The following is a 26,636-nucleotide window of genomic DNA, read 5'->3' on the forward strand; positions in this document are numbered from 1 at the left end:
CATTGGCAGGCGGATTCTTAACCACTGCGCCACCAGGGAAGCCCCTCAGTTTAGGTTTATCAATTATAACAAATGCACCACCCTGGTGGTGGGTGTTGATAAGGGGGAGGCCGTCATGTGTGGGAATGGGGGTTATGGAAAAATCTCTGTAACTTCTGCTCAGTTTTTCTGTGAACCTAAAACTTCTCTAAAAAAAATTAAGTCTTATTACAAAAAATCAGCAGGACCTGACGATGATATTGAGTAGGGTGGGGAGGTGGGATTAAAAGGAAAGAGGAAGCATATTGATGGAGGGTTGAAACTAATATTATATCCACTATTTTAGAATTATATAAAGTCTAAAGGAGTTTTCTGTAAGAAGCTCTGCAAAGATTAAAACACGTAGATCAAAACAGTCTTCATCTGCACCATCTTTGAACTGGGAGACTACTTTGGAATTTGTTATTTCTCCAGGTCAGAGACTTAGACCTGTCCTAGGGAAGTAATTATAAAAGCAACTGAATTGTAGGTTGAACCCAGACAGGTTGAAATAAAATACAAATGTCTTGCTGAGCTTCTCTCCGCAGCCTCGTGGTAAGCCTTTCCTACCAGAATTCTAATTTTGTCAAAATGGGGTTGCTTTCATGTAATTTTAGTAGGACCTTTCAAAAATGAAAAGCAGCAAGAACTGCTCTCCACAAGTGAACACAGATGGGCTGGGGGACAAAGTGGATTGGGTAAATTTTTATAAAAACAAAAGGTATCTCATCTCAAGGAAGAGAATAAGACGGGATTTTACTAATGTTACTTTAAGAGACAAAAGACCCAATCAAATCATTCACTTTTGCTGTCTTAATTACTTATCTACTACGAGTAAAGAATAGCACAATTAAAATGAAAAAAAAAAAAACACCTATGTGCTGTAAATGCCTATAAAGACACATGCTTAGTTTTGCACTGTGCTGCATACATCATAAAGTCTTGCTGGGCTGGTGGCCCAGATCGCCTCCAAGTCTCACAGTTCTGTAAGGCGAAAGGATGAAATGTAATATTTACAACCCTGGGAATGAATTAATCCCTGGAGAGACAGGGATTTTCTGTTTCTCACCTACTCACGTTCAGCTGGCTTAGTACCTGAGCAGGGTACCAGGGACTGGTTTCCTCCTGTTGCCACAGGGCAGGACACCAGACTCAGGCCTCGAAGCTAAATATCTGACATGTCAGCACAGAGACCGGGCACTGGAGTGTTCTCTCTTTGTGGACGTCTACCTGTCCTTCCTGGTAAACGGCTTCCAGGAGTTCCACCTCTGGGAAACTACAGGGAGAGCCCTGACAACAACATAGAAAACATACTCAAGGTGACCTGAAGGTGCCCCAATAACAGAGTATGCGCCCATCCTAAGTAGTAGCAAACGCTATAAGGGCTGCACTTTTTTTTAAGTTGAGGAAAACAACTGCTCGGAAAAAACAAAGCTACACTAACTGCTGACATGCAAACCCAGTTTTGACAGCTTAGCTGCAACTCTGCTCCTGGTCTACAGGTGAAATGAGCTCTCAGCCTTGCAGAGACCTTCTATTGGTGCAGGAGACAGGTGCCTGTGAGCAAGGACCATAGCTCACATTTGCTGAGGCGTTTCAAATGGGCTTTGGGAAAAGGACAGCCTTTTACCAGAGCCGAGAAAGGGGAAGAATGAAGAAGCCACAGAGTACAGGCTGTTGTCTTCCAGGCTTTTTTGGCAGACAGGGCTGACGACATTTTATATGCTCTCCCCAGAAGTGTCAGGAGGAAGAAAGGCAGGAGTGAAACAGGTGCCCAAGGCTGCTGGAGGTCTGTGGCCTGCCTTGGGTAGAGGTCTAAATGCAGCTATAAGTTTAAGACGAAGGGATCTCATCATATTGTGCTTGCTTTGGTTCCCTGAAACTCTATGTCAAGGTATCCCTGTCCTCTCTATGTAATAATGCCCAGTCAGTAAGCCTGTGGTAAACAAAATGGAGGACAGGACTTCACCTCTCCCCCCAAACACACATGGGGAAAAGGTCCCTTTTCACCGAGTACCTCGGCCACAGTATTACAACTACTGTAAGATAAGAGGTGCTACTTTCTCATACAATGGGTTTTCCCATCACCTGAAAAATTATTTGCTGAGGGTCTGTAACCAAGGTGAAAACACCCCCAAAGTTTAGATCTGCATTAGCATTTCCCTTAAGAACTCAGGTCACAGCTTTCATGAAGGGCAAACAAAAAGGAGGTGAAAAACAAATATAAGTATAAGTTAACAGCCACAAAAGATGGAGACATGGCCTCTATCTTTGTCTTTCTTTTTTGTTTTTGTCTTTTTTTTTTTTTTTTGTGGTATGCGGGCCTCTCACTGTTGTGGCCTCTCCCGTTGTGGAGCACAGGCTCCAGACGCGCAGGCTCAGCGGCCATGGCTCACGGGCCCAGCCGCTCCACGGCATGTGGGATCCTCCCGGACTGGGGCACGAACCCGCATCCCCTGCATCGGCAGGCGGACTCTCAACCACTGCACCACCAGGGAAGCCCTGTTTTTCTCTTTTTAAATATAATTTGAACAAACTTGTTTGCTGTTTTCTTTGCAGAAAATAAAAAGCAGAAATAAATTGAGAAGAAGGAGAAATGGGAAGGAAAACAGTGAGAGAAGCTGGGAGGCCACCTGTATAAAAGGTGGCAAAAGAATGAGAACTGACAACTGTCCAAAGCTCTATTTATTTATTTAGTTTCTGGCTCCCTGTTTCTTGGCTATATGGTGATCTTGGCTATCTTTATAGTCAAGAAATTCATTTGGGCTTCCCTGGTGGTGCAGTGGTTAAGAATCCGCCTGCCAATGCAGGGGACACGGATTCGAGCCCTGGTCTGGGAAGATCCCACATGCGGTGGAGCAAATAAGCCCGTGCACCACAACTACTGAGCCCACATGCTGCAACTACTGAAGCCTGTGCGCCTAGAGCCTGTGCTCTGCAGCAAGAGAAGCCACCACAATGAGCAGCCTGTGCACCACAACAAAGAGTAGCTCTCACTCGCCGCAACTAGAGAAAGCCCCCGTGCAGCAAGGAAGACCCAACACAACCAAAAATAAATAAAATTAAAAAAAAAAAAAAAGAAATTCATTTAATTTTCTTTTTTTCTCTCTTTTCTTCCTTTCCCTCTCCCCCATATAACCAGGTCTAGTTAAGAGCTTGAGGTGGGTTTTTTTGGTTTTTTTTTTGCGGTACGCGGGCCTCTCACTGTTGTGGCCTCTCTCGTTGCGGAGCACAGGCTCCGGACGCGCAGTCTCAGCGGCCATAGCTCACGGGCCCAGCTGCTCCACGGCATGTGGGATCTTCCCGGACTGGGGCATGAACCCATGTCCCCTGCATCGGCAGGCGGACTCTCAACCACTGCGCCACCAGGGAAGCCCAAGAGCCTGAGTTTTAACACCAGACTACCTAGGTTTGAATTCCAGCTTTCCACTGCTCTTTAACTGAGTGGTCCTCAGTAAGTTACTTGAACTCCTTGTGCTACAGTTTCCACATCCGTTAAGTAAGAAAAATGATCAGAACCTACCTTATAGGGTTGTGGTGTGGATTATTTATAAAGTATCTCTGAAATACCAGCTATTATTATCATAAACCCTCACCTCATCTCACAGATAAACAGTATCTTCCTTTTTCTCAATTCAACACAACCTCAGTCTCTAGATACTGCATATCAATTCCCAGAACCCTTAACAAGTGTGGCTGGTCTAACAGGTTTCTTGCAGCACGTCTCACGGAAGTGGGTTTGGAGTTCAGTCCAGTCCAGTTCTGGCTGAATATCTGGTACACCTGTGAGTCTTCCCTGTGTGGATTGGCCTTGAACTCCAGGCCAGCCTAGGGTCATCCAGGGCCACCCCAGGGATTGCAGCCATATCAGAGTCTGGTTCAGATGTGACCTGGCCCCAGCCAACTGCTTATTGGCCCATCCATTTTCTGCCACCAAAAGCATGCCCTGAATGCTTCAGAAGCCCAGCACTTCCCTGGGGACCATGCTGCTGTTTCCTGCACTGCCCATTCTTGTTCTTCTCCGTCGAAAACACATTTCTCCTCCTCACTGCCTGGCAAAACGCTACTCGCCCTTCCAAGTTTTATTTCATTCTCATCTCCTCTACCTGGGAGCCCCCAGGCAGTGCTTTCCTTCTGTACCAAGTCTCTTAGTTACATCTGCTTTGACGTGATTTTCCAGGTCAGTGGATAATATTCTGGTTGATTCCTCCACTGGACTGTCAACTCCTGGCAGGCCCAGATATGCTGGGGAGGCATTTCTGAATGACTAAATGACTTTGGACTCGTCTCAGTTAAGCCACTTGCTCGTGGGCTTTTGGTCAATGTTAAGAGTCAGATGAAATCTGAGCTCTTAGAGATTTCCTCTCTGCTGAAAGTGGGCCAGACATATGAATTCTTACATCACTGAAGGGTACAGTAGAAGTTACTGCCCTTTTTGAGGAAGTTACAAAGGAATAATATAATTATTTGTTTCTTAAGCATTTCTGAGAAAGGAGGAAGAAAAAAAACTCTATAATTTCAGTTTGTGTCATTGGGCAAACAGATACAATCTATGAGGGACCAGCTAATGTATGGATATGTAAAAGATCATTACAAATTTTTCATGAGCTCTGAAGTTGTTGCAACTTATTTACTTCTGTAATAGAGTTCTAATGAACTTGAAGGGTGCTGGAGATAGCCGTAAAATGTTACACTAAGAGCCTTGTAGAATCACAGAATGTAAGAGTTACAACTGACCTTGCAGACCAATTATTGGTTCTTAATCATGAGTGCATAATAAAATTTTCACTGGTCCACAGAAAACTGAGATAGATTTGGATAATCAGCTGTCACATTTCTTTAAAAAGTAAGAAAAATTGGGCTTCCCTGGTGGCGCAGTGGTTAAGAATCCCCCTGCCAATGCGGGAGACACAGGTTCGAGCCCTGGTCCGGGAAGATCCCACATGCCGCGGAGCAACTAAGCCCATGCGCCACAACTACTGAGACTCCGCTCTAGAGCCCGTGAGCCATAACTACTGAGCCCATGTGCCATAACTACTGAAGCCTACACGCCTGGAGCCCAGTGCTCTGCAACAAGACAAGCCACCGCAATGAGAAGCCCCCTCTTGCAGCAACTAGAGAAAGCCCGTGCGCAGCAAGAAAGACCCAACGCAGCCAAAAATAAAAGTAAATTAAAAAAAAAAAAGTAAGAAAAATTCAATTTAAAGGGTCATTTTCTATTGAGATTAAGTTTTCCCCACTTTTATGGTGTTAATATATTCTTTCTTTTATGAAACATGGTGATTATGAATGGTAGTTTCAGCTTTTTTTAAAAAAATGTAGCCTATTTATCTCTGTTCCTTATTACTATCCCAATTGGTTAAATTTTTAAAAATTGAAATATAATATGCATATATTCCCAATTAATTTTAATAGCCCTGTATTTGTAATAGCTTTCTAGCTTGGCAAAATGAAAAGTTGGGCAACCCTAGATAAGTTTCCCAAACGGTTTTTTAAATAAAATTTATGGGTCTGATTTATGAAAATATATGAACCCTGATTGAGTTCAACCTCCTATTTGCAGAAAAGGAAATAAGCGTCTATAGAGGTTAAATGTTAAAGCATTATACATGCACCCAAGGTCCCCTAGCTAGTCAATAGCAAAGCCAAGACTAGAACCTGGGCTCTTGCCTCCCTGAAAGTCCAGAGATCTCACAGCCGACTCAACTTCACAGGTGTTCAATATTAGTACAGAGTGTAGAATTTGATCCTAAAGCCACTTACAGTGCAGAACTGAGATGAACATGAGTTTTATGCAGTCAATTAGATTGCATGTTAAGCTGTACTTTGCTTTGCCACAATTATCTCTTACAATCATGACAAATAATCTTTACCTGGTATGAGTTATGCATTTTTGTGATTTTCATCTGATCAAAACTCAGCAGGATAGCATAAAATTTTATAAATATACAGAAGTAAATATGCCCTTATTTCATCACCTCCATTTATAAGCTACTTAGTTCATTTTCTTCCTTATCAGTCACAAAACAGGAGCTGCCACCATTTTTCCCTTGCAGTTCACATCACATAGTTCTAATGCAATAATTCTGCATCTAGGACAAGATGGGCCAGCTTATTCACATCCATCTATTGAGCCATGTCAATATCAGAAGATAACACATTACCAAGACAAACATAAAAGCCCTGGAGCCAGAAAAATATTCAACACTGTGACGCCAAAATTTTTAATCCATGTATCTTGATTCCTCATTATTATTCTAAATAGTTTTGTAGTCGCCTTGTTTATGGGAGTTTCTAATTCCTGCTGTTAACTGAAGTTGCTGTTCAGTATGCAGGCTCACATTCTTTTTCCCCTTAAGAATTTTGAACTACCAGCCATAAACACAGCCCTATTGTTTTAAAGATGCCGAAATAAAGATGTTCAAACAAAAGCCCTTATCTAAAGTAAGGCAGGTGCCCAGTAAACTTTAGTATCTTACTTGGATCCCTGGGTCTTTCTTTTTTTCCAGCTTTGAAAATTTGAAATAATTTTAGACTTACAAAAATGTTGCAAAAATAATACATCTATGTGTACCCTTCACCCACCTTTCTCTGCCCTTTTTCTGCCTCATGATCCAGTCTAGGATCCCATGTTGCATTTAATTATTGTATCTCCTTAGTCTCCTCTGTGACTGCTCCTCAGTCTTTTTTTGTCCTTCACGATCTTGATATCTTTGAAGAGTACTGGTCAATTATTTTGTACATGATCCCTCAATTGGGTTCATGTCATGGCTTCTCCTGAATGGACTGAGGTTCTGCATTTTTGACAGAAAACCACACAAGTGATGTACTTTTTTCAGTGCATCATATGAGGCGGATGTAATGTCAAAAGTCTTCTTACTTGTGATGTAAACCAAGTAACTAACAAAGATGGTGCCCTTGGCTTCTAATTGCTCATATTATATCACCTAAGCTCTTTATTGGAGCAGAGGTGACAACTAAGGTACTAGTCCCCTTACACAGGGTGGGAACAGAAGGGACAGGTCTTCCTGACCTTTCACACGTAGCTACCATAGCAATGGGCTTCTGGAGGGCTGGGGCCCTAAACAGAAGCCTGAGAGAACAGATCACAGGACATAAGCCATCTGATAAAGGAGCTATGAGATAACACATCTGAGAAGTCAAGTCACTGTCAGACACAAGTAAGAGATCTAGATCAGGCAAGGGCAGCACGAAGGTGGCCCTTCCTCCAGAAGGGGAACTGATACAGAAAGTGTTCGTGTCTTTCTAGATTTCTGTTCTTCCTTCCCTTCATCCTCTACTTTTGTTTACTTTAGTTTTCTTTGACGATGCCTTCTACATTCAGCTGATCTCTGATTTTAACAAAATCCCAATAAGAATATGTATCTACTGCTTTGGGGATAATTATTACAAGTTAATTTCTATAAACTGCCACAAATAACAGCACCCCTGCCGTTCATCTTGTCATCTATCTGTCCCCTGGAGCCAGATGGGGGTACATGTACAATCTAGTACAAAACTATACCCCTCAATCCTGGAGATAACACATGAACCAAGGTTCTTTCTTTCCTTTTTTAAATTGACATATAATTCACATACCCTTTTAAAGTGCAAAATTCATCAATGTTTAGTATATTTACAAGGTTGTGCAACCATCACCACCGTCTAATTCCAGAATCTTTCACCCCAAAAAGAAATCTAGTACCCACTGTCACTCACCATTCTCCTCTGTCCCCAGCACCTGGCAACTCACTAATCTACTCTCTATCTCTATGGATTTGCCTATTGAACCAAGGTACTTTTGATCCCAAATAACAATAACCAAAATGATCTCAATCCAGTAAACCTAGGAGACACACACAAACACACACACACACACACACACACACACATGAATTTGACTCTGCCAACACCTTGCCTTCCCTTTTGGTACGCAGAACTCCTCCTTCCATCCCATCCCCCTAACTGTGTCTCGGAGGTGATGTATCTGTATTTGTCTTCCTCAGGGTACAACCCGTCCAACCCTTTCCTTTTCTGTCAAAAACCATGACATGTTCTATCAGCGTCCTGCATTTGTGAGGTAATGCTTAGGTAAATTTATCTCTGCTAAGATGCTAAGGAGTAACAGATTTACATTTTAATGCGGAACTTCTGGCGTCTATGGCTCAGCTAGGATGACCATCTGACCCAGCTTTTTGGGATTATCTCAGTTTATGCCTGTTGCCCTGGCAAAATTATTAATAGCATCCCCTTACCCTCTCAAGAGTGTCCTGGTTTGGGTGTTTAAGTAAATGGTCACCCAACCATAACCAAAACAAATGACTAATCATGGTAATTATGGGCATTGTGTCAGGCCAACAAGGGAAATATATTTAGGGAAATGAAGTTTTAATGTTTCTCACACTGCACCGCAGCTCTGCATTCCCATAAGAGGTTTAAATTCACCAACCTGTAGGAATCAGGGTTTCATCCACAGGCAAAAAAGCATCAGCTTCTATAGTGACTTCATGGTCGTATATATTCGGGGAACCCTGGGAGAGAAAAAGTAGAGAAGGAAAAGAAGGTTTAGTGCTCAGTCTTATTTTATATATTTGCTTTATAACTTCTCTTGCAGAAATGTTTTCAAGTATTGACGAAAACTTTAGAAATCCCATTTGACCTATGATGATGATTAATTCGTTCATTTAAGTTAGGTAGATAGGGGCTCAAACACAGAAGCCGATACATTTGGAAGAAACTTTCGAGTGTGACCCCAGCATGCATGTTCTTTTCTGAATGGAATTATGAAAGTGAAAAGTCAGAGAAACAACAGTGGTTTGAAAGCCTTTTGGATTTTGACTTATTAGCAGAGGGTTTTCTTCTACTGTCCTCACATGCCAGGCAAACAAAAGAGCAAGGTCAGTGACCTGTAACACACAGGTGGACAGCCAAAGCATAACCTCTAGGCTCACTAGGGGTGGGCCATGTCACCCCTTCTCTGGCCTAGTTCCCACTCAGAGGACCCACTCCCTCCTCCACGGCAGAAGCCTGGAAGTCAGAACTGGGGACCCATCTCCCCTGTAAAGATGCAGCCTCACCTCCTGGTAGAGTCAAAGGCTGGTCCCTGAAGCACTGGTCAGTGGTCAGAAAGGCCTGGGGTCTAGTTCTGGACTTATTTCCTTCAGTATAAAATCGGGCTGATGTCCCCATTCTGTCCAGGGTTCTTGGGGAACAGTTCAGTAAGGATGTGTTGTGTTGCTTACAAACTGGAAAATACACATATGTGTTTCTAATAAAAAGGATTACATTTTAATAGCAGTATTTTAAAGCTTCACAGCAAAAGATGTGGAAAGGAAACCAAGTGAGGGCTTTTGCTCAGTGAATGCTCAAAAATAAACGAAACCAGGGCTTCCCTGGTGGTGCAGTGGTTGAGAGTCCACCTGCCGATGCAGGGGACACGGGTTCGTGCCCCAGTCCAGGAAGATCCCACATGCCGCGGAGCGGCTAGGCCCGTGAGCCATGGCCGCTGAGCCTGCGCGTCTGGAGCTTGTGCTCCGCAACGGGAGAGGCCACAACAGTGAGAGGCCCGCGCACCGCGATGAAGAGTGGCCCCCGCTCGCCACAACTAGAGAAAGTCCTCGCACAGAAACGAAGACCCAACACAGCCAAAACAAATAAATAAATAAATTTAAAAATAAAATAAAATAAACGAAACCAGTGGTTTTCAGCTAGGGATGATTTTGCCCCACAGGTGTCTCGAGACATTTTTGATTGTCACAGCTGGGGGTGGTAATGCTACTGGGGATGCAGTCGTGTGAAGAGGCCAGGGATTCTGCCAAACAGCCTACTATGCTCAGGTCAGCCTCCGCACCCCGGCAACAAGGAGTCATCTGGCCCCAAATGTCAACAGTGCCGAGGTTGAGAAACCCTGAGCTCAGCTAAACTGAAGGCTCCGAGGGGTTCCTGAGAAGTGAGCAGAGAGAGGCAGAGTGCTCTGGGTTAACTGAAAACATATTCTAGTGTCAGAAGGCCTCAGCCACACAATCAAATGGAGTCATCCAGAGGACAAAGGCCAAGATTTCAGAGGCTGTGAGAATCGATGTCTAAACATGACAGAAATTGGTTTATTTACACTACCAGGAAGCTCTGTTTCTAATGAACTATGATTCTCCTGTACTGTCCCAGTGGTCAAGGGTAGGAGTGGGTGGGAGACAAGGCTGGGGTAGAGGCTTCTGCCCACACTATCTTAGCCACTTGTTTGGTCCCTGATCTGACCTGGGAAGGCAGGTCCAAAATGGGAGTGGCCTGCACCCCCGCCTAGAGCTGTTCCAGCCTAGAGGGGTCTCTCTCCTGTGTGGCTCTCCCTACTGTCACCTCAGGCCTCAGGCTACTGCCAGTACCGAAGAGGCCCCTGGGACTGAGGGTAGCAGCTGTGAGGGAATGAGAATTTGGGACTCTTTCTTTGGCTCTAATTGTTCAACGCTCAGTTCAAGGTTGAGTAGTATTCCATTGTATAAATATATCACAACTTATCTGTTCTCCTACTGATAGACTTTGGGGTTGTTTTGAGTTTTTTTTATTATTATGAATAGAGCTTCTTAGAAATTTCCTTGTTCTGTTTGTTTTTTAGCACTAGGGCAGGAAGAAAATGATTCAGTATGAAAATCACACACCACTAAATTGAGTCCAAGATGTTGGGAAGAAGCCTGGGAGGAGAAGGAAAGGAACACTGACTAGGCACCCACTCTCTGAATTGTTGGGTCATTAAACAGCAGTAACGCTCCTTCAGTAAAGGAAGCATGCTTTTCATTTTATGACTCTTCTGACCTGGAATAATGCAATGTCTACTCTGGTGGAATGTTACTGTTGGATTCTTTTCCTTTTCAGGCTGATGAAAACTTGGCAAGGAATGCCGATTCACAAACAGAACTGAGGCCCATCTCTGAGTTCAGTGTTTGCTTTGGTTAACTTTGGCTGCTACTATTTGTAACATTAACCATTTATAAAGCTCACTGCGGCTTGGATGGGACTTTAAAGACCTTTTTGTGCGCTGCCACTACCACTTCCTTACTTCAGCTCTCATCACCACTAGCAGGATGTAACAGACACTATTGGTTACTACCCAAAAGCTATCTCAACTCCATTATCAGCACCCTCCCTTTCCCCTGGCAGAACACTGACTTGTTGATTTACCCTATGTGAGGATATATTCAGGGAAAGGAACCCCACCCAGGCCCCAGAGGGCAAACTTTGATTTGTCTAAGCCAACCATTGTAGTCTAATTCCCTTGCTGGTGATTGGGTTAAGCAGAGCGTAAGACACACTTCTGGCCAACAAAACATGAGGAAAGTCTGCTGAGGAGCTTCTAGAAAGTTTTGCTTCTTCTTAAAAATGGAACATTAGAGATATGAAAAAAAGAATAGTTCCTTTTTTTATCTCTGGATGTGACTATATGAAGAGGTGATTCATGGAGCTGTGGCAACCATCTTGTGACCATGAGGGGATAAGCTGGAAGACAAAAACCATAGCACTGAAGAAGCAGAATGGAACGATGGAAGAATTTGGGTCCTTGATGACATACCTACACAGTCATACCAAAACCAGAACTATTGCTTTTCATCTCAAATTGCCCCAGGCCTGCTTTCATAGATCTTTAGATAAAGTTTCAGTTAAAAAAAAAAAAAGTTCTCCCAGTTTTGTGTTAGATAAGAAAGGAACAGCCAAAAAAAAAAAAAAAAAAAAAAATCAACCAACCTGCAACCTACATACCTTTTCCATTCTTTGAAAAACACAGTGCTCTCCTCCCCCTAGGCCTCCAACACTCAAACTCAGAAGTGATGAGTCAAAGTTTGACCCCCAAGTAGGACAAAAATACTGCTTATTAAATTTAAAAAACAAACAAAAAGAAAATATATGAGCTGACTATTGTAAATATCAAGTTTCGAGCTATTTACCTGGGGAGGGTTTAAGAAACACAATAATGTTTTTCCAGGTAGGGCAAGAGATGTTCTGAAAATGCAGAGAGACCCCTTGACCCCAGGCCGGGTAACTGCCTACCAACCCTTACCTGATGCTCCAAAAGGCTGGTGGCCCTCACCCACCCCATCCCTGAAGCTAGAGGCTGTGGATGTGAGCTAAGACAGCACACAGAGGGAGTTGACCCTGACCGCCCTTCTGTGTGGGGTCTGTGATCTGGGAAACTATTCAGCCTATGGAAAAAATTTAGAAATTTTTAGGAGTCACTCCAAGTCCTTGTAGGATTGGAAGGGTAGAAAATTCTGGTCAGGAGGGTCCTCCTCTCACATAAGCAGAAAGAGCCTTAGTGAACCTTACGTTCCCATTTTGCGACCTACATTGGAACACATTGGCAGAGTAATACTTCACACCTAATTTCTTTTTCTATTTCTGAATCTATTCCTTTAGATCACCCCCTTAGTTACAAAAATGTGGAAAATAGTGAAAAATCACCATGATCTATTACCTACATAAAACCATTAATATTTTGTTCTATTTCTGTCACGTTTCTTTCTGAACTTATTTTAAAAAGTGAGGTCTTCCACCTCCTAGAGAAATGGAAATAAAAACAAAAATAAACAAGTGGGACCTAATGAAACTTAAAAGCTTTTGCACAGCAAAGGAAATCATAAACAAGACCAAAAGACAACCCTCAGAATGGGAGAAAATATTTGCAAATGACAAAGGCAACTGACAAAGGATTAATCTCCAAAATTTACAAGCAGCTCATGCAGCTCAATAACAAAAAAACAAACAACCCAATCCAAAAATGGGCAGAAGACCTAAATAGGCATTTCTCCAAAGAAGATATACAGACTGCCAACAAACACAAGAAAGAATGCTCAACATCATTAATCACTAGAGAAATGCAAATCAAAACTACAATGAGATATCAGCTCACACCTGTCAGAATGGCCATCATCAAAAAATCTAGAAACAATAAATGTTGGAGAGGGTGTGGAGAAAAGGGAACACTCTTGCACTGCTGGTGGGAATGTGAATTGGTACAGCCACTATGGAGAACAGTATGGAGGTTCTTTAAAAAACTACAAATAGAACTACCATAGGACCCAGCAATCCCACTACTGAGCATATACCTTGAGAAAACCATAATTCAAAAAGAGTCATGTACCAAAATGTCCATTGCAGCTCTATTTACAACAGCCAGTAGATGGAAACAACCTAAGTGTCCATCATCGGATGAATGGATAAAGAAGATGTGGTACATATATACAATGGAATATTATTCAACCATAAAAAGAAACGAAACTGATTTATTTGTAGTGAGGTGGATGGACCTAGAGTCAGTCATACAGAGTGAAGTAAGTCAGAAAGAGAAAGACAAATACCATATGCTAACACATATATATGGAATCTAAGAAAAAAAAATGTCATGAAGAACCTAGGGGTAAGACAGGAATAAAGACACAGACCTACTAGAGAATGGACTTGAGGATATGGGGAGGGGGAAGGGTAAGCTGGGACAAAGCGAGAGAGTGGCATGGACATATATACACTACCAAACGTAAGGTAGATAGCTAGTGGGAAGCAGCCGCATAGCACAGGGAGATCAGCTTGTTGCTTTGTGACCACCTAGAGGGGTGGGATAGGGAGGGTGGGAGGGAGGGAGATGCAAGAGGGAAGAGATATGGGAACATATGTATACATATAACTGATTCACTTTGTTATAAAGCAGAAACTAACACACCATTGTAAAGCAATTATACTCCAATAAAGATGTAAAAAAAAAAAAGTGGGGTCTTTATGATCATGATTGCAAAGTCTCTTATGGCTTGTGTGTGCTTAGTTTTTGGTTTGTCTTTAAGATCTCAAGAAGGATGGTGGTGGGGCTTCCCTGGTGGCGCAGTGGTTGAGAGTCTGTCTGCCGATGCAGGGGACACGGGTTCGGGCCCTGGTCTGGGAATACCCCACATGCCGCGGAGCGGCTGGGCCCGTGGGCCACAACTACTGAGCCTGCGCGTCTGGAGCCTGTGCTCCGCAACAAAGGAGGCCGCGATAGTGAGAGGCCCGCGCACCGCGATGAAGAGTGGTCCCTGCTCGCCGCAACTGGAGAAAGCCCTCGCACAGAAACGAAGACCCTTAAAAAAAAAAAAAAGAAGGATGGTGGAAGTTCCTGAAGATAAGGAACAAGCAAGTGAAGAACCGTCTTTCTTATTTTCAAATTATGTAAGAACCAATTAACTCATGCTATTTGAAAAGATTCTAGAAAAGAAATCAGCATATCATCAACAAAATCCTAAAAAGTGTAAAAATGCAATATATTACTAGCTGGCTGTGAACATCATTTTGTAGTAGGAAATCATGCCAAAGCGATTCAAGTCTAGTATACAATGATGAGCTTCTTAGATGAAGAGAAAGTCATAGATAGAATCTACAGATTTTAGCTAAGCCTTTTTTTTATTCTGTCTCATGTAATAGCCTCCTCAGCAAGCTAAAATATTATCATTAGGAGGGAATGAGGTAGTTTAGAGGGAATTACCTAAGGGGGGCTGTCAGTGTCTCCATACCACTCCTAGGGTGGGCCGTACAGCGGGAGCACACAAACATTGGCAGCATTTATCTAAAGGGGCTGGGCTAAGCACATCTTCAAGGATCCAGTGATGGAAAATGCCTTAATTGGAAGTAATCTTGGTGGGGGGGGGGTGAAACTGGAGTGAAACTGGGGAAGCTAATGTAAGCACTTGTTACAATTAGGTGACAGGGAGTTCTTTAAATAGCTTTTTACCTGTCTGAGCGTGTGGGGCAGCACAATGTACTCATTTCCCTATAACTTCCATTTGTGGACCACCTATTATGAGTCAGATGCTTTGCTGGGCACTTTTCCTCATCCCAGGGGCGACCCCATTGCCAGGGTAATTCCATACTGGGTTAGTCTCTCCAGTCACTCCCCCAGGTCATTCCACAAAGCACAATGCAGGAGAGAAGAGGGAAGTGGCACTTCACACTACAGCAGGTGATCAAAGGCAAGTTCACCTACCTGGCCTGCCAGGTTGAAGTAAGAATGGTTGGTCAGATTGACCGGAGTGGTCTGACTGGCCTGTGCTCGGTAGTTGATCACGAGCTCCCCGCCATCCAGTGTGTATGTCACCCAGACTTTTAACTCTCCAGGGTAGCCTTCCTCACCATCTGGACTGACCCGTGAGAACTCGACTCCATTTGACAGCACCTGAGGGGTCCACAGGACCTGGAAGAAAGTGTTTTTGAAGCTGTTTAGTCACTCCAATCCCAAGCTAAATGCCACATTTCAATATTTAAAGACAACTTGGAATCTGAAAAATAAAACAAAGTAGTGAATATAACAAAACAGAAACAGACTCACAGACACAGAGAACAAAGTAGTGGTTACCAATGGGGTTACTATAGGGGTAGGGGATTAAAGGTACAAACTACTATGTATAAAATAAATAAGCTACAAGGATATATTGTACAGCGTGGGGAATATAACCAATATTTTATAATAAATTTAAATGGAATATAATCTTTAAAAATTGTGAATCACTATGTTGTACACCTGAAATGTATATGTAATCTTATATGCCTTATCGAGTGCCCATTATGAGCCTAGGCTCTTTGCTAGAAACTTCGCAGACACTATCTGTCTCAGGGCTGACGTAAAGTAGGTGCCATTAACCTCATTTAAAGATGAGAGAATGGAGGCTCAGAAAGGATAAACTGCTTGTCCCAGGCCACACTGCCAATAAGACAGTGGATTTGAATCAAGTTGTCTAATCCTGAGCCTGCTTCCTTATTCTACACCATCAGAGGACAAGGTAGCCAGAGACCCCCCAGTCCCTTTGGGGAGCTCTGGGGTCACTAGGAAAGGGGCCCTTTGCAGACATGAGACCTCCATTTGTTGGGTGCTCACCAGCCAGTCACTGACCTGGTGCTTTACATAAACCATTTTTTAAGGTAAGGATTTAGTTGAACCAAGCGAAATTACCATCTTTATAGGTCAAAACAGTTGAGCACTGGCAATTTCACCTGGCTCCAACTAATATTATTACCCCCATTTTATAGATGAGCAAATTGAGTTCAGGGGAGCTAACTTGCCCACTTCCACCTCCCACATTCCAGGGGATGGAGTAGAACCCTGTCATAATTCATGCAATTGTTTAAAGGGAGAAATATCTTGTTTAAAGTCATACGTGTAATTAGTGACAGAGCTAGGATTCAAACTTAGCTTGGCAGTCTACACTATTCCACATCTTACTTTCAGTCAATGTTTTGTTCCAATCCTGGTTTCCAACAGCAGAGTTGAGGCCAAACACTGTCATTGCAAATAGAGTTGGAAGATAATAACTTCTGTGGGTCACAGGAATGGCCCACGAGCCCAGGCTCTGCCCACCCACTTCTGGCATGGCCTGGATCTCTCTCGCTGACACTGCATTTACCAGGAAGAGGAGCCCAGTGGGAACAGAGGTCTCTGCCTTCACCTACAGTGAAAGCAGCTGGTATTTGAAACAAATTCGCTGACCTTAGTAAAAAATTAATTTTACACCCTAATTATCTCCCGGAAATGTTGCCTGGTATATGTGTGATTCAATAAAGAAAAAGGAATCCCCCAAACGGAAAATTTTAGGAATAAAATATTTGAAATAAAATCGTCTTAACTTGCTACCTAGTTTATTTCCTTTAGAGAAAGGACACAATGGAAAGATTTTTGTGTAAAGCAATATTATCAGATAAAGTGGAAAGTATAATTCCTATTCACGGGAAGATTTCCCTGACCCTATGGTTTCCAAATTTCCTGAAAATTTCCGCATTTGCATCTCTAGGCCTACTTACACCATTTCTAATCCTGTCAGGTTATTCAAATTTCATCTTTAAAAATTGTGTTGGTATAAGTAGAAAAACGTACCTGCAAACCAACAATTATTCAGTAATTGTTGAAACCAAATGCAACTTAAAACAAAGTCCATGTGATACTGCTCATGTTGCTACATGAAAATCTAGTGGCCTAAAACTTTCAGTGGCTCCAAGATTACATTCCAAGTCTTTCCCCACCCCTCTGTGGGCTGTTGCACAGCCACTCTCCAATATCCACTTATTAAATTACATACTATCTTTTCTTCAAGAACAGCTTGAATCCAACCTTCCTACTTGCCATTAATTTGTCCATACCCAGTTCCTGTAGCACACCACTGGCATCTGTGTTATGGGGCTTGTTGCCTGCAACAGTTATGTAAGAATCCCTCACTATACTGGAGTCTCAGGAATCCCCATCCCCCTGGTTCACAGAAGGGGCTCAGCTGACACACTGCATAGAAGGACATGAATACTATCCTTCTGCGTTTGTTCATACAGGGCATGCCCCATTACACAACACCACAGAAAATTCCATGTGGAACAGGAACCATGTGAGCAGGAACAAGCTAGAACAAGGTGCTGAGGCTCCTTTGAAGATCCCTGGCCAAACAGAGCTGGGCCTAACTTCCTCTGGTTGGGGTTTGCCCATGCACCTGGCATATTCCAGAGACCCTCTGCCTTAATATTGCCAGGACAGAGGATACCCTCTGCCTTCATGGCTCCCTGGCGTGAGGAGTTCCATCATGGAGGAAAGGGGAAGTGATCGGGCAGTCCGGCTCTAAACCACAGACAGGAAGCTGGTAGGACAGGGGAAACAGTGACCAACTTCCCTCAACAGCATGGGTGGCAGTAAGAGGTAGAAAAGAAAAAACTGTGATTCTTAACTGCCATACATGTTCCTGTCCTCTCTGGCTTTTTTCTAGGAAGTAACCTGGGTGGTATAATTTAAAGGAAAGCTAACTACCAAAATTACCTCTCTGAAATTAGACTAGTAACAGAATCACTGGGGTTCACCTGCAGGCTCCCACGCAGCTAGGAAACAGGAGGGCAGGCATTCCTACCTCAGGGAGAAGCTGTTTGATCAATTTGTTTTCCTAACCTGGTTTTCCAGGGATTCACATAGGGGATGGGAGTTTTAACGCGGAAAGGGGGAACCGGGGGGAATCGAGGTCATTTTGAGGCGTGAGGCATTTCACTGGAAGCGCAGCCTGGATGTGGCACCACAATGCATAGGGAGGGGGCTCACAGACAGATACATGGGGTGTGTTGGGTTGGGGGCACCCACAGCAGCCGTGGTGGACACCAGCAGTGGTAGTATAGGAATGAGGGCTTTGGGTCAGGCAGCCCAACTTAGGAGCTGTGTGGCCTTTCAGGGCCTCAGATTTCTCATTTGGTGACAGTACAGGGTTCTAGTGAGGGTGGGAGATGATATATGCCAATGCCGTGTGCAAGAAGTGGTGGGTAGTATTTTTAATCCACTTTTCTGTTGTGCCTAAGGTCTACCAACTCTGATGCCAAAACTGTGAGAAAGGTGCTCCCTGTCTTTCCTAAGGGCTGCCATCCTTTCACTCAGGGCTCTCCTGCCTATTAGAGTCAGATGAGCTAGTGAAGGGTGGTTCCTAGAACACAGCCGGCACATCTGCTCCCCCAAACCATAGGAGCAGCCTCTTTCCTGTATCACCTTATCATGCATTTGCTCTAGGGCCTAGGATTGTGCCTGGCAAATAGAAGGTATGCTTGAAGGTACTCAGTGAAGTGTGCCAGGTGAGGACTCTGTCCGATGCCCCCAACTCACCTTATCAAACCCTCTGACTCCTCCATGCAGGCTGTTGGGCCCATTGTTAATGGCCAGCTGATACTCCTTCCCGTCCAACGTGAATGTTCCTTTGGCAATTCGGTTGGCCACCCTGCCAACCACTGCTCCAAAGTAGGGCTGCTTTTGGAGGTATCCTGCAAGGGTATGGGATGACAGAGTTTTTTATAACTTTAAACCAAAGACAAGGCTCACACCGCTGCCCACCACTTCCTTCTGAGGGCAGCTGCAACTTGGGCATATCTGCGTCCACAGGGAAGCAAGGAAAAATGGTGTTCTTTACACATGACCTTTTCCCTTTCCAAAAGCAATTCATGTTCTTTCCAAACATTTTCAAAGAGCTTTGTAAGGCTTCCCTGGTGGCGCTGTGGTTGAGAGCCCGCCTGCCGATTCAGGGGACACGGGTTCGTGCCCTGGTCCGGGAAGACCCCACATGCCACGGAGCGGCTGGGCCCGTGAGCCATGGCTGCTGAGCCTGTGCGTCCGAAGCCTGTGTTCCGCAACGGGAGAGGCCACAACAGTGAGAGGCCCGCGTACCGCAAAACAAACAAACAAACAAAAGAGCTTTCTAAAGCACAAAGAAGAAACTTAAATCATCCTGATCTCAACACTAGAGAGGACTGTTAGTATTCTTATGTATATCTAGGTATGTATACCTATCCATCTTTTAGTATATGTGTGCATATGCTTTTCTTCTTACAAAACTGAGGTCTTCATATACATGCTGCTCTGTAATTTGCTTCTAGGCCAACTTTCTTAACCAAAAATTATATTTTTGTGTAGTCTTGAAAAGAAACTATCTTATGCTTCTTTTTCTTTTTTAAAAATCATACAATTAGTACATGAAAATTTCCTTTAATGAGCATTAAATACCCAAGTATATAGAGTAGCCTTGCTGGAGGAAACACAGGACACCTGTTAAATCTGAATTTCAGATAAACAGTGAATAACTTTTTAGTGTAAGTATGTCCATATTATTAGAATACATGGGACATTCACATAAAACATATTTATTGTTTATCTGAAACTCAAATTTAGGTGGGTGTCCTACATTTTTATTTGTTAAATCTGGCAAGCTTAATAAAGAGTAAAACATGGAAAACCATCCTTCATTTCTCAACTCCTCTCCTTCCCACTGATAATCACTGCTAACAGTCTGGGATATACACTTCCAATTGCTTGTTTTTGTTTTTTAAATTAACTACATATAAGCACAAACAAATACACGAACACACACATTCTACATAAAGAGGCAAACTACACATATTGTTTTGCAACTTTTCATTTATCAAATGTCTTAAGATCATTCCATGTGACTCCATATCCCTTTTGATGGCTATATGGCATGCTGATGAGCATAAACTGTTTTTGGGCTTTTCTGGGGGGGAAGGGGGCGGGGACATAAAGAGTAGTGTAGCCAGTGTCCTTGTACTTACAACAGTATGCGTGGGCATATTACAGTAACTTCCTTGTCTTTAAGCTTCTCTATGCTATAATCTTTTAGTTTAGATCATCATGGCAGAGATTAAGGTTTGGAGGTAGTTCATTTTTTTGTATTATTGCTAAGATTACTTTCTGCTCTATTTTTCACTCAGTTGTCCTTGGAACTCCATCCCCCCTTCATGTGGTACTCTGTATCCATCACACCTACTGTGGGTCAGAAGAGTATGTGATTCAAGTGTATGAACTCTTTTTACCATGGCTGGAGGGGCTCTCAGGATATGGGCCCTGAACCTACTGGGCCAGTTATAGGTCACACGTTCCCATTACTCAACTGGTTGGGCATAAGTGAAACATTAATCACTCTCTTCCAGGTCTTCCCTGGTTCACTTCCTTGCCAATCTGCAGGTCCTCAGGGTCCTGCCCATAGACTCTCACAAGAGCTAACGGTTATTGACCGCTTCCTAAGTCTCAGCCACTTTCTAAGTGCTCTACATTTAAATCATTTCATCCTCAGAATACTGCTATAAGGTAGGCAGTATTATTACTCTCATTTTACAGGCATGGAAATTGACGACAGAAGGTTAAGTAACTTGGCCCAAAACACACAGCTAGTTAGTGGCAGAATCAGGGTTTGAACCCAGGCAGTCTGGCTCCTGAGTACATGTTCTTAAGCATCACATTATTTGGAGAGCACAAGGCTTTCTGGTTAATTGACCTTACCACCATCTCTCAGCACAGGCAAGGCTGAGTCTCCACCAGCTTCCACCTCTCTCCCCACCTTCTCTGAAGCTGTAGCTTTAAAACCCCTTACATTGAGTAACAAAAAGGAGTCTCTAGGACTTCCCTGGTGGTCCAGTGGCTAGGACTCCACACTTTTCCTGCTGAGGGGCGTGTTCCATCCCTGGTCAGGCAACTAAGATCCCACAAGCCGCGCAGCACGGCCAAAAAAAAAAAAAAAAAAAAAACTAACTAACTAATAATAATAATAGGTCTCAATGTTGTTTTCATTTGCATTTCCCTGATGACATATAATTTCATTTGCTAATCGGGAGCTCAAAAATGTGAAGAAAAGCAGAATTTTTGTCCAAAAATTGTTTGGCTATATCTCTTTTTGACTCCTACATTGATCCATTCAACAAGCGTACACCAAGCCCCTACTCTCTGCCAGCCCCATGCTTGGCATCAGAGACAAGGACTCAACAGCAAGGTTGCTGCCTCATGGGCTTGCAAGAATTCCCTAGGAAGGGACCACTTTCTGACAACAATTATTAAGCCAATGGAGGTAAGAAGCCCTTGGTTTAGATGAAGAGTTTTTAAGGATTAACCCACAAGGACAGCAGAAACCACTGCTCTCAACTGTCTCTGAGAAACTCTTCAGAACACATGGATTTTATACTATTTTCACATGTTACTAAGCTTTTAAATCAAGTCAGAATTACAAAACGTGACAGTCCCCAAATTCTGATTAGGACTAAAAAACTTGTTTTTGAAATGCAGAAAATACTGTTTTCCATGAAAAAGGGCAAAGTTTCTAGGTCAAGACATGAATGCTGATTCAGTCGTCAGTTGCTGATGTAGGATAAAGGGTAGACAAAAAGTTTGTCCCTTTTTCTGGGCAAGGGACTGGCCAGAATATATTAATAAATGCTTAACCATGGGGTATGGCCCTGTCCACTCCTCAAATATCCCAAGGATCCCAGCTATGACACCCACCTCAGACAGCCCAAACTTCAGCAGGAGTGCCCCAAATCTCAAATAAAATCACTCAGGATTCTCAGTCAAAAACTCCACACCTGAGTGACTTTCTTTCCGCTTTCTAAGGAAAATAAACACTAGTTTAATTGACAAGCACTTTTAGCATCCCAAATATTTTATATATTTTTAGATGGCTGCTGGTTGTCCCAGAGGAATCTCCATGCCATTTTGTGCACAGTTAACAAAGTGAAATTAAAAAGTTCAAGGAGTAAGAGGGAAGATATTTGGGGGCAAAGGAAGGAGAGGAGATTAAAATGATTAATTGTTCACTATAGTCAAACATGATCACAGCCAATAGCATTTTAATCCACTTGGTTCAAGTGAGGAAACAGATCTAGAGAGGTTAAATAACTTGCCCAAGGTCACACAGCTTTAAGGGACAAAGCAGAGATTTTAAACTAGGAATCCTCAAAGCTCCTACAAGGACACTCTTGGGCATCTGTAATATTAAACTGCAACCTCTAAACTGGTCTCTTTTCCTCCCACCCCCTCTTATAAACGCAGGTTTTCTAAGAGCACTAAGTTTATTTTTTTCTAAGCTTTCCATAATGGCTCTCATGGCAGTAATAGCTGGGTGTTGGTGGCAACTGGGCGGAAGATGAAGGGGGAGGAATAGCATTGATTGCATGAGTAGGTTATTTACACCTCTGGCTTATAGGAAATATCCTCATCACGGGTTTTGAAAGAAGTCATAATGACTGCAGGTGGGAGTTGCAGATGAAAAACATTAAAAAATATTTTTAATCCAAAAAATGGCAGAAAAAATACTTCACAGGAGGCATTACTGATTTTTCTAGCCTATAACTAAAAGATCATATGATTTACCTCTTTAGAATTCTACAGAAGAAAGATCTTATTTTCCGAGGGAGAATTTGAACTATTCTGACCTCCAGTCATGGCCATCAGCCAAGTAGCTTATAAAATCTATCTGGGAAATTAGAGGTAGTTCACGTCTAACCTGGCAATTACAAAAGGACCGTGTCTCATGGAATTATCCATGCTTAGCTCTTCACCCTGGCTCAAAACATTTTTGGAACATGGTAATATGAGGATAACCCCTTACTCACTCTGTCACATCTTATTGCTTTAAATTATTTGCCTCAGTTTGTTTATATAATACTTACATACTCAGATGTTCTAAAAGACTGTACAGTGAAAATCTAGCCTCCTTCCTGTCTCTGTACCCCAGCTACCCAGAGTCCCTTCTTAAAGACATCCTCTGTCGCCAATTTCTTAACATGGGTTTTAATACACTAGAATTGATCAAAATAGTAGCAGACCGCCATTTCACACTATTCTGATTGAGGCAGTTATGCTTCCTGTAATGACATATATGAAGTTCAACCTCGAAGATGGCTAAACATATCAGAAAGCCTCACTTGATATTCTAAATGCTTCTTTATCTTTTGAAAATAGCTTGCTCTCCTTTTTAAATAAGTAATTAAATTATCTAAATTATAGCATAGGATTGAAAATGTCTATCTTGATCTAGCACCTAGAATATTTTACTTTTTTTTTTTTTTTTTTTTTGGCCACGCTACTACGCGGCTTGCCGGATCTTAGTTCCACGACCAGGGATGGAACCTGTGCTCCCTGCAGTGGAAGCTTGGAGTCCTAACCACTGGACCACCAGGGAATTCCCAGCACCTAGAATACTTTAGATGCTTTGATTCGACCTGGCATTTTGTGGTGCCTGTGACACATCCTGATAAGAGAATGCTATTTAACTTTCTCAAGAGATGTTAATAACATGGGGAACAATAGTCAATACAAGCTAGATCATTGTAATCTGAAGGGGGGGGTCTATTTTTTTTCTCCCTTTTAAGACCATTTGGGGATAATACTTTCTTCCGCCTAGACTCCCACAAGATTCATAGACTCACAGAGATGACTGTATTATTGCCCTCACAAAATAGGCACTTCTATGCCTGCTAAGAAACTGGTGCTTCCCAGGTGCCACATCATCATGGCACACGTTTCATTATGAATTCCATAAAGATGCCTTGTGCTTTAAGGTCCATGTGACTCTTATATGAGAACTAAAATTAGTAAGAAGTGAGTGTGTGTATGAGTGGGAGGAGGGGGGGGTAGTTACCTCCTGAATGGTGAGAAAGAAGAGATGGAAATGGGGTGATTAAAGCAGATGCTCACCGCTTATCAACTCCAGTGCTTTACTGGCTCCGAAATTCTAGGTCATCTATCCAATTCTCCTTGGACTCCACTGGGCAATTTTGCACCAGTCAAGTTATCTCTTTGTGATTCTGGTTCAGCCTAGCAAATGGTTATGCTACTAACAGAGAGAGGTGGCTCAGCAAAAGTGATTCTAAAGAATCCTCTTTTGTCACTTGTCAACTCTCTTGCTTTCTGACTCTGAAGACAGAAGATAGGAACACCACCCCCTGAAGTAGAAGGGGGCGTGGAGAGCAAGGGTAAGTGGAGCTGATTTCCCCCAGCCCCTGCACCTTCCTACCAGTGAGTCTCCTATAATAGACTCGCTGAAATCATCAAAGAAATTCTGCTGAGGGTTACCTACCTCCTTCTCCGAGCCAAGCTGTGGAGGCTCCAAAGGAGCTAAAGACAAGCAACCAGAGGGCAAGGAATAGGATCCTCAGAAATATTTTTATAATACATTTTGCTAAGGAAATGAGCCAGTTTTATCCTCCTAAGGGAAAACCAATACTCTCAGGTTTCTTGACCTCCAACAATGAGCTATGTTACATATCTAAAGAACCAAACAGACAGAAAAACAGACACCTAAAGGAAAACCTCAAGCCTCCTCTTAACAGATTTCTCCCGTTGTGGAGCACAGGCTCCGGATGCGCAGGCTCCGGATGCGCAGGCTCGGTGGCCATGGCTCACGGGCCCAGCCGCTCGGCGGCATGTGGGATCTTCCCGGACCGGGACACGAACCCGTGTCCCCTGCATCGGCAGTTGGACTCTCAACCACTGCGCCACCAGGGAAGCCCCTCTTAACAGATTTTGTCCATGCCCCTACCACTGAGCAGAGAGAATTAATTCTCAAGCAGTTGCCTTCTGCTAACTTTATTTCAACCTCATTTTCTGTCTAGCTACTCGGGTGTGCCAAGAGATAGCAAGCACTATGTACATTTTCTTTTGCCCCAATCAAACTGCACTGTGAGTTATTTATTTACGCAAATATTTGGCTAAGGTCTATCTCCACATCTACGCTGCAAGCTGCATAATGATGGGGACCTGTCTCATTGAATGAGACAGTTGGATCAACAGTGTTTGAATGCAGGAATTAATACATGTTCTTAATTGTCTACGGATTCCCACAGAACAAAGTCCACCCTAGCTATAAGGAGACTCGTTTCTCGACAGTAAGTTGGTCTTCCTCATTCTTTCAGCACATAGTTATTGATCAGCCTGGGGGTGATCACAGACCAAAGCGGATAAACTTCTGCACCCACTAAGCTTACCTTATGGAGCATTTCTGAAACAACCAGACCTCAAAGAGAATCTAATCAAGGAGAAAGGAAGTAGAAGACGCACGTCTTTGATCATTTTCCTTCTTCAGAAACGGCAGGAGGAAGAGCAGGGGGCCACACCCCCTCTGGCCTGCACTTTCCCCTCCCCCCCTTACAAAGATCCGGCAGCTCAAAGATCGCTCCAGTGTTGCTGGAGTTTATCTTACCCTCAACTGACTTTTTAAATAAGACAAAGCCTAAATGTATAACCAGAGGCCCAGTCCTACGTCAGTTTCTATTCATTTTGTCTTTTTCCAAACACTGGATGGCAACACAGTGAGTTAGCCGGATCCAAGTACTCCTGATGGTCACAAGCTCCGTACTTCCCCTGCATCCCTGCATCCCGGGCAGGCTGTGTGAGGCAGTGTGCCAGGTGGAACTGGGGCCCGTCCGCAGCCCGGGGCGGAATTCAACCCACCTTCCAACTCAGCAAAGCCGAGCACCAAGTCTGAGGCTCTGCCCTGCCTGTCTTTAACCTCCAGGGCCGTGATGGTGCAGCCCCAGGAGATGATGTCTACTCTCAGCTGGTCTGACTGCAGCTGGAACTTCTCCACCGTCCCTGCCCCCAAGGGCAGGTCTCCAAAAACGGCTCTGGTCACCGAAACCATGGGGAAAGCCAGGGGTGTGCAGCTTCTCCAGGTCCTTCGAACTCCCGCCGCCAAACCTGGAACGGCAGAAGTTTACTGGAGAAGGGGCGGGACACGGCTCAGACTCCTCCCTTTTCTTGCCTGGATTTAGGGAGTGACCGCTCCTGCAAAAAATATCCTCTGGGAGCTTTCTAAATCATTCCTTTGCCTGAGGCTGGCACGCAGGCAAAGTTTCCAGCCACCCTGGCAATTTCCAGCTAGTTCCTTTCCTTTACTAACGCTGACTGCATTGCATGTTGGGAATGGTAGTCCTTGGAAGATGAAATTGCATCTTGGGGCTTGTAGTCTTTCTAAACCCAAATCCTGAATCTGCAGGGTTCTATTGCCTTCGCTGACACGAGGCTCTCAATATGCAATGATCTGTTCATTAATGGTGGCTAACTTTCAGATAAAACGCTGATTAATGAAGAGATCAGAATTAGGAATAGTGAGGGAAGGAAAAATTGGGGGAAATTTTGGTTTTTAAGTTAACTCTTTGATCCAGACCGGAAAGAAGTATGGAGGTAATTTAGAGAAGGGGTAAATAATTGCAGGTTTCTCTGCACACTGACTGAAGATCCATTCTGTTTGTCCCGCACAAACAACTCTGAACATGTTTCTGCTGGAGCCACTGCCAACAGCCTGGACAGGGTCACGTGTAGGTGATTAGGG

The 26,636-nt window shown here is 43.4% G+C and overlaps 1 protein-coding gene across 1 annotated transcript in view; it reads right to left on the reverse strand.

Annotated features, from left to right (window-relative positions):
• Positions 1–26,161, reverse strand: part of GALM (galactose mutarotase) — a 51,771-nt gene extending 25,610 nt beyond the window's left edge. Inside the window, exons 1-4 of the mRNA XM_065890978.1 lie at positions 25,757–26,161; positions 18,635–18,789; positions 15,011–15,217; positions 8,468–8,549 (exon numbers count right to left, since the gene is read on the reverse strand). Coding sequence (XP_065747050.1) covers positions 8,468–8,549; positions 15,011–15,217; positions 18,635–18,789; positions 25,757–25,946 — 634 coding nt within the window. The 5' untranslated portion in view covers positions 25,947–26,161. The remainder of the gene's footprint in view (positions 1–8,467; positions 8,550–15,010; positions 15,218–18,634; positions 18,790–25,756) is intronic.
• Positions 26,162–26,636: the final 475 nt, after the last annotated feature.

The sequence above is a fragment of the Phocoena phocoena genome, chromosome 14 (genome assembly GCF_963924675.1).
Source record: "Phocoena phocoena chromosome 14, mPhoPho1.1, whole genome shotgun sequence".
Classification (NCBI taxonomy): Eukaryota; Metazoa; Chordata; class Mammalia; order Artiodactyla; family Phocoenidae; genus Phocoena; species Phocoena phocoena.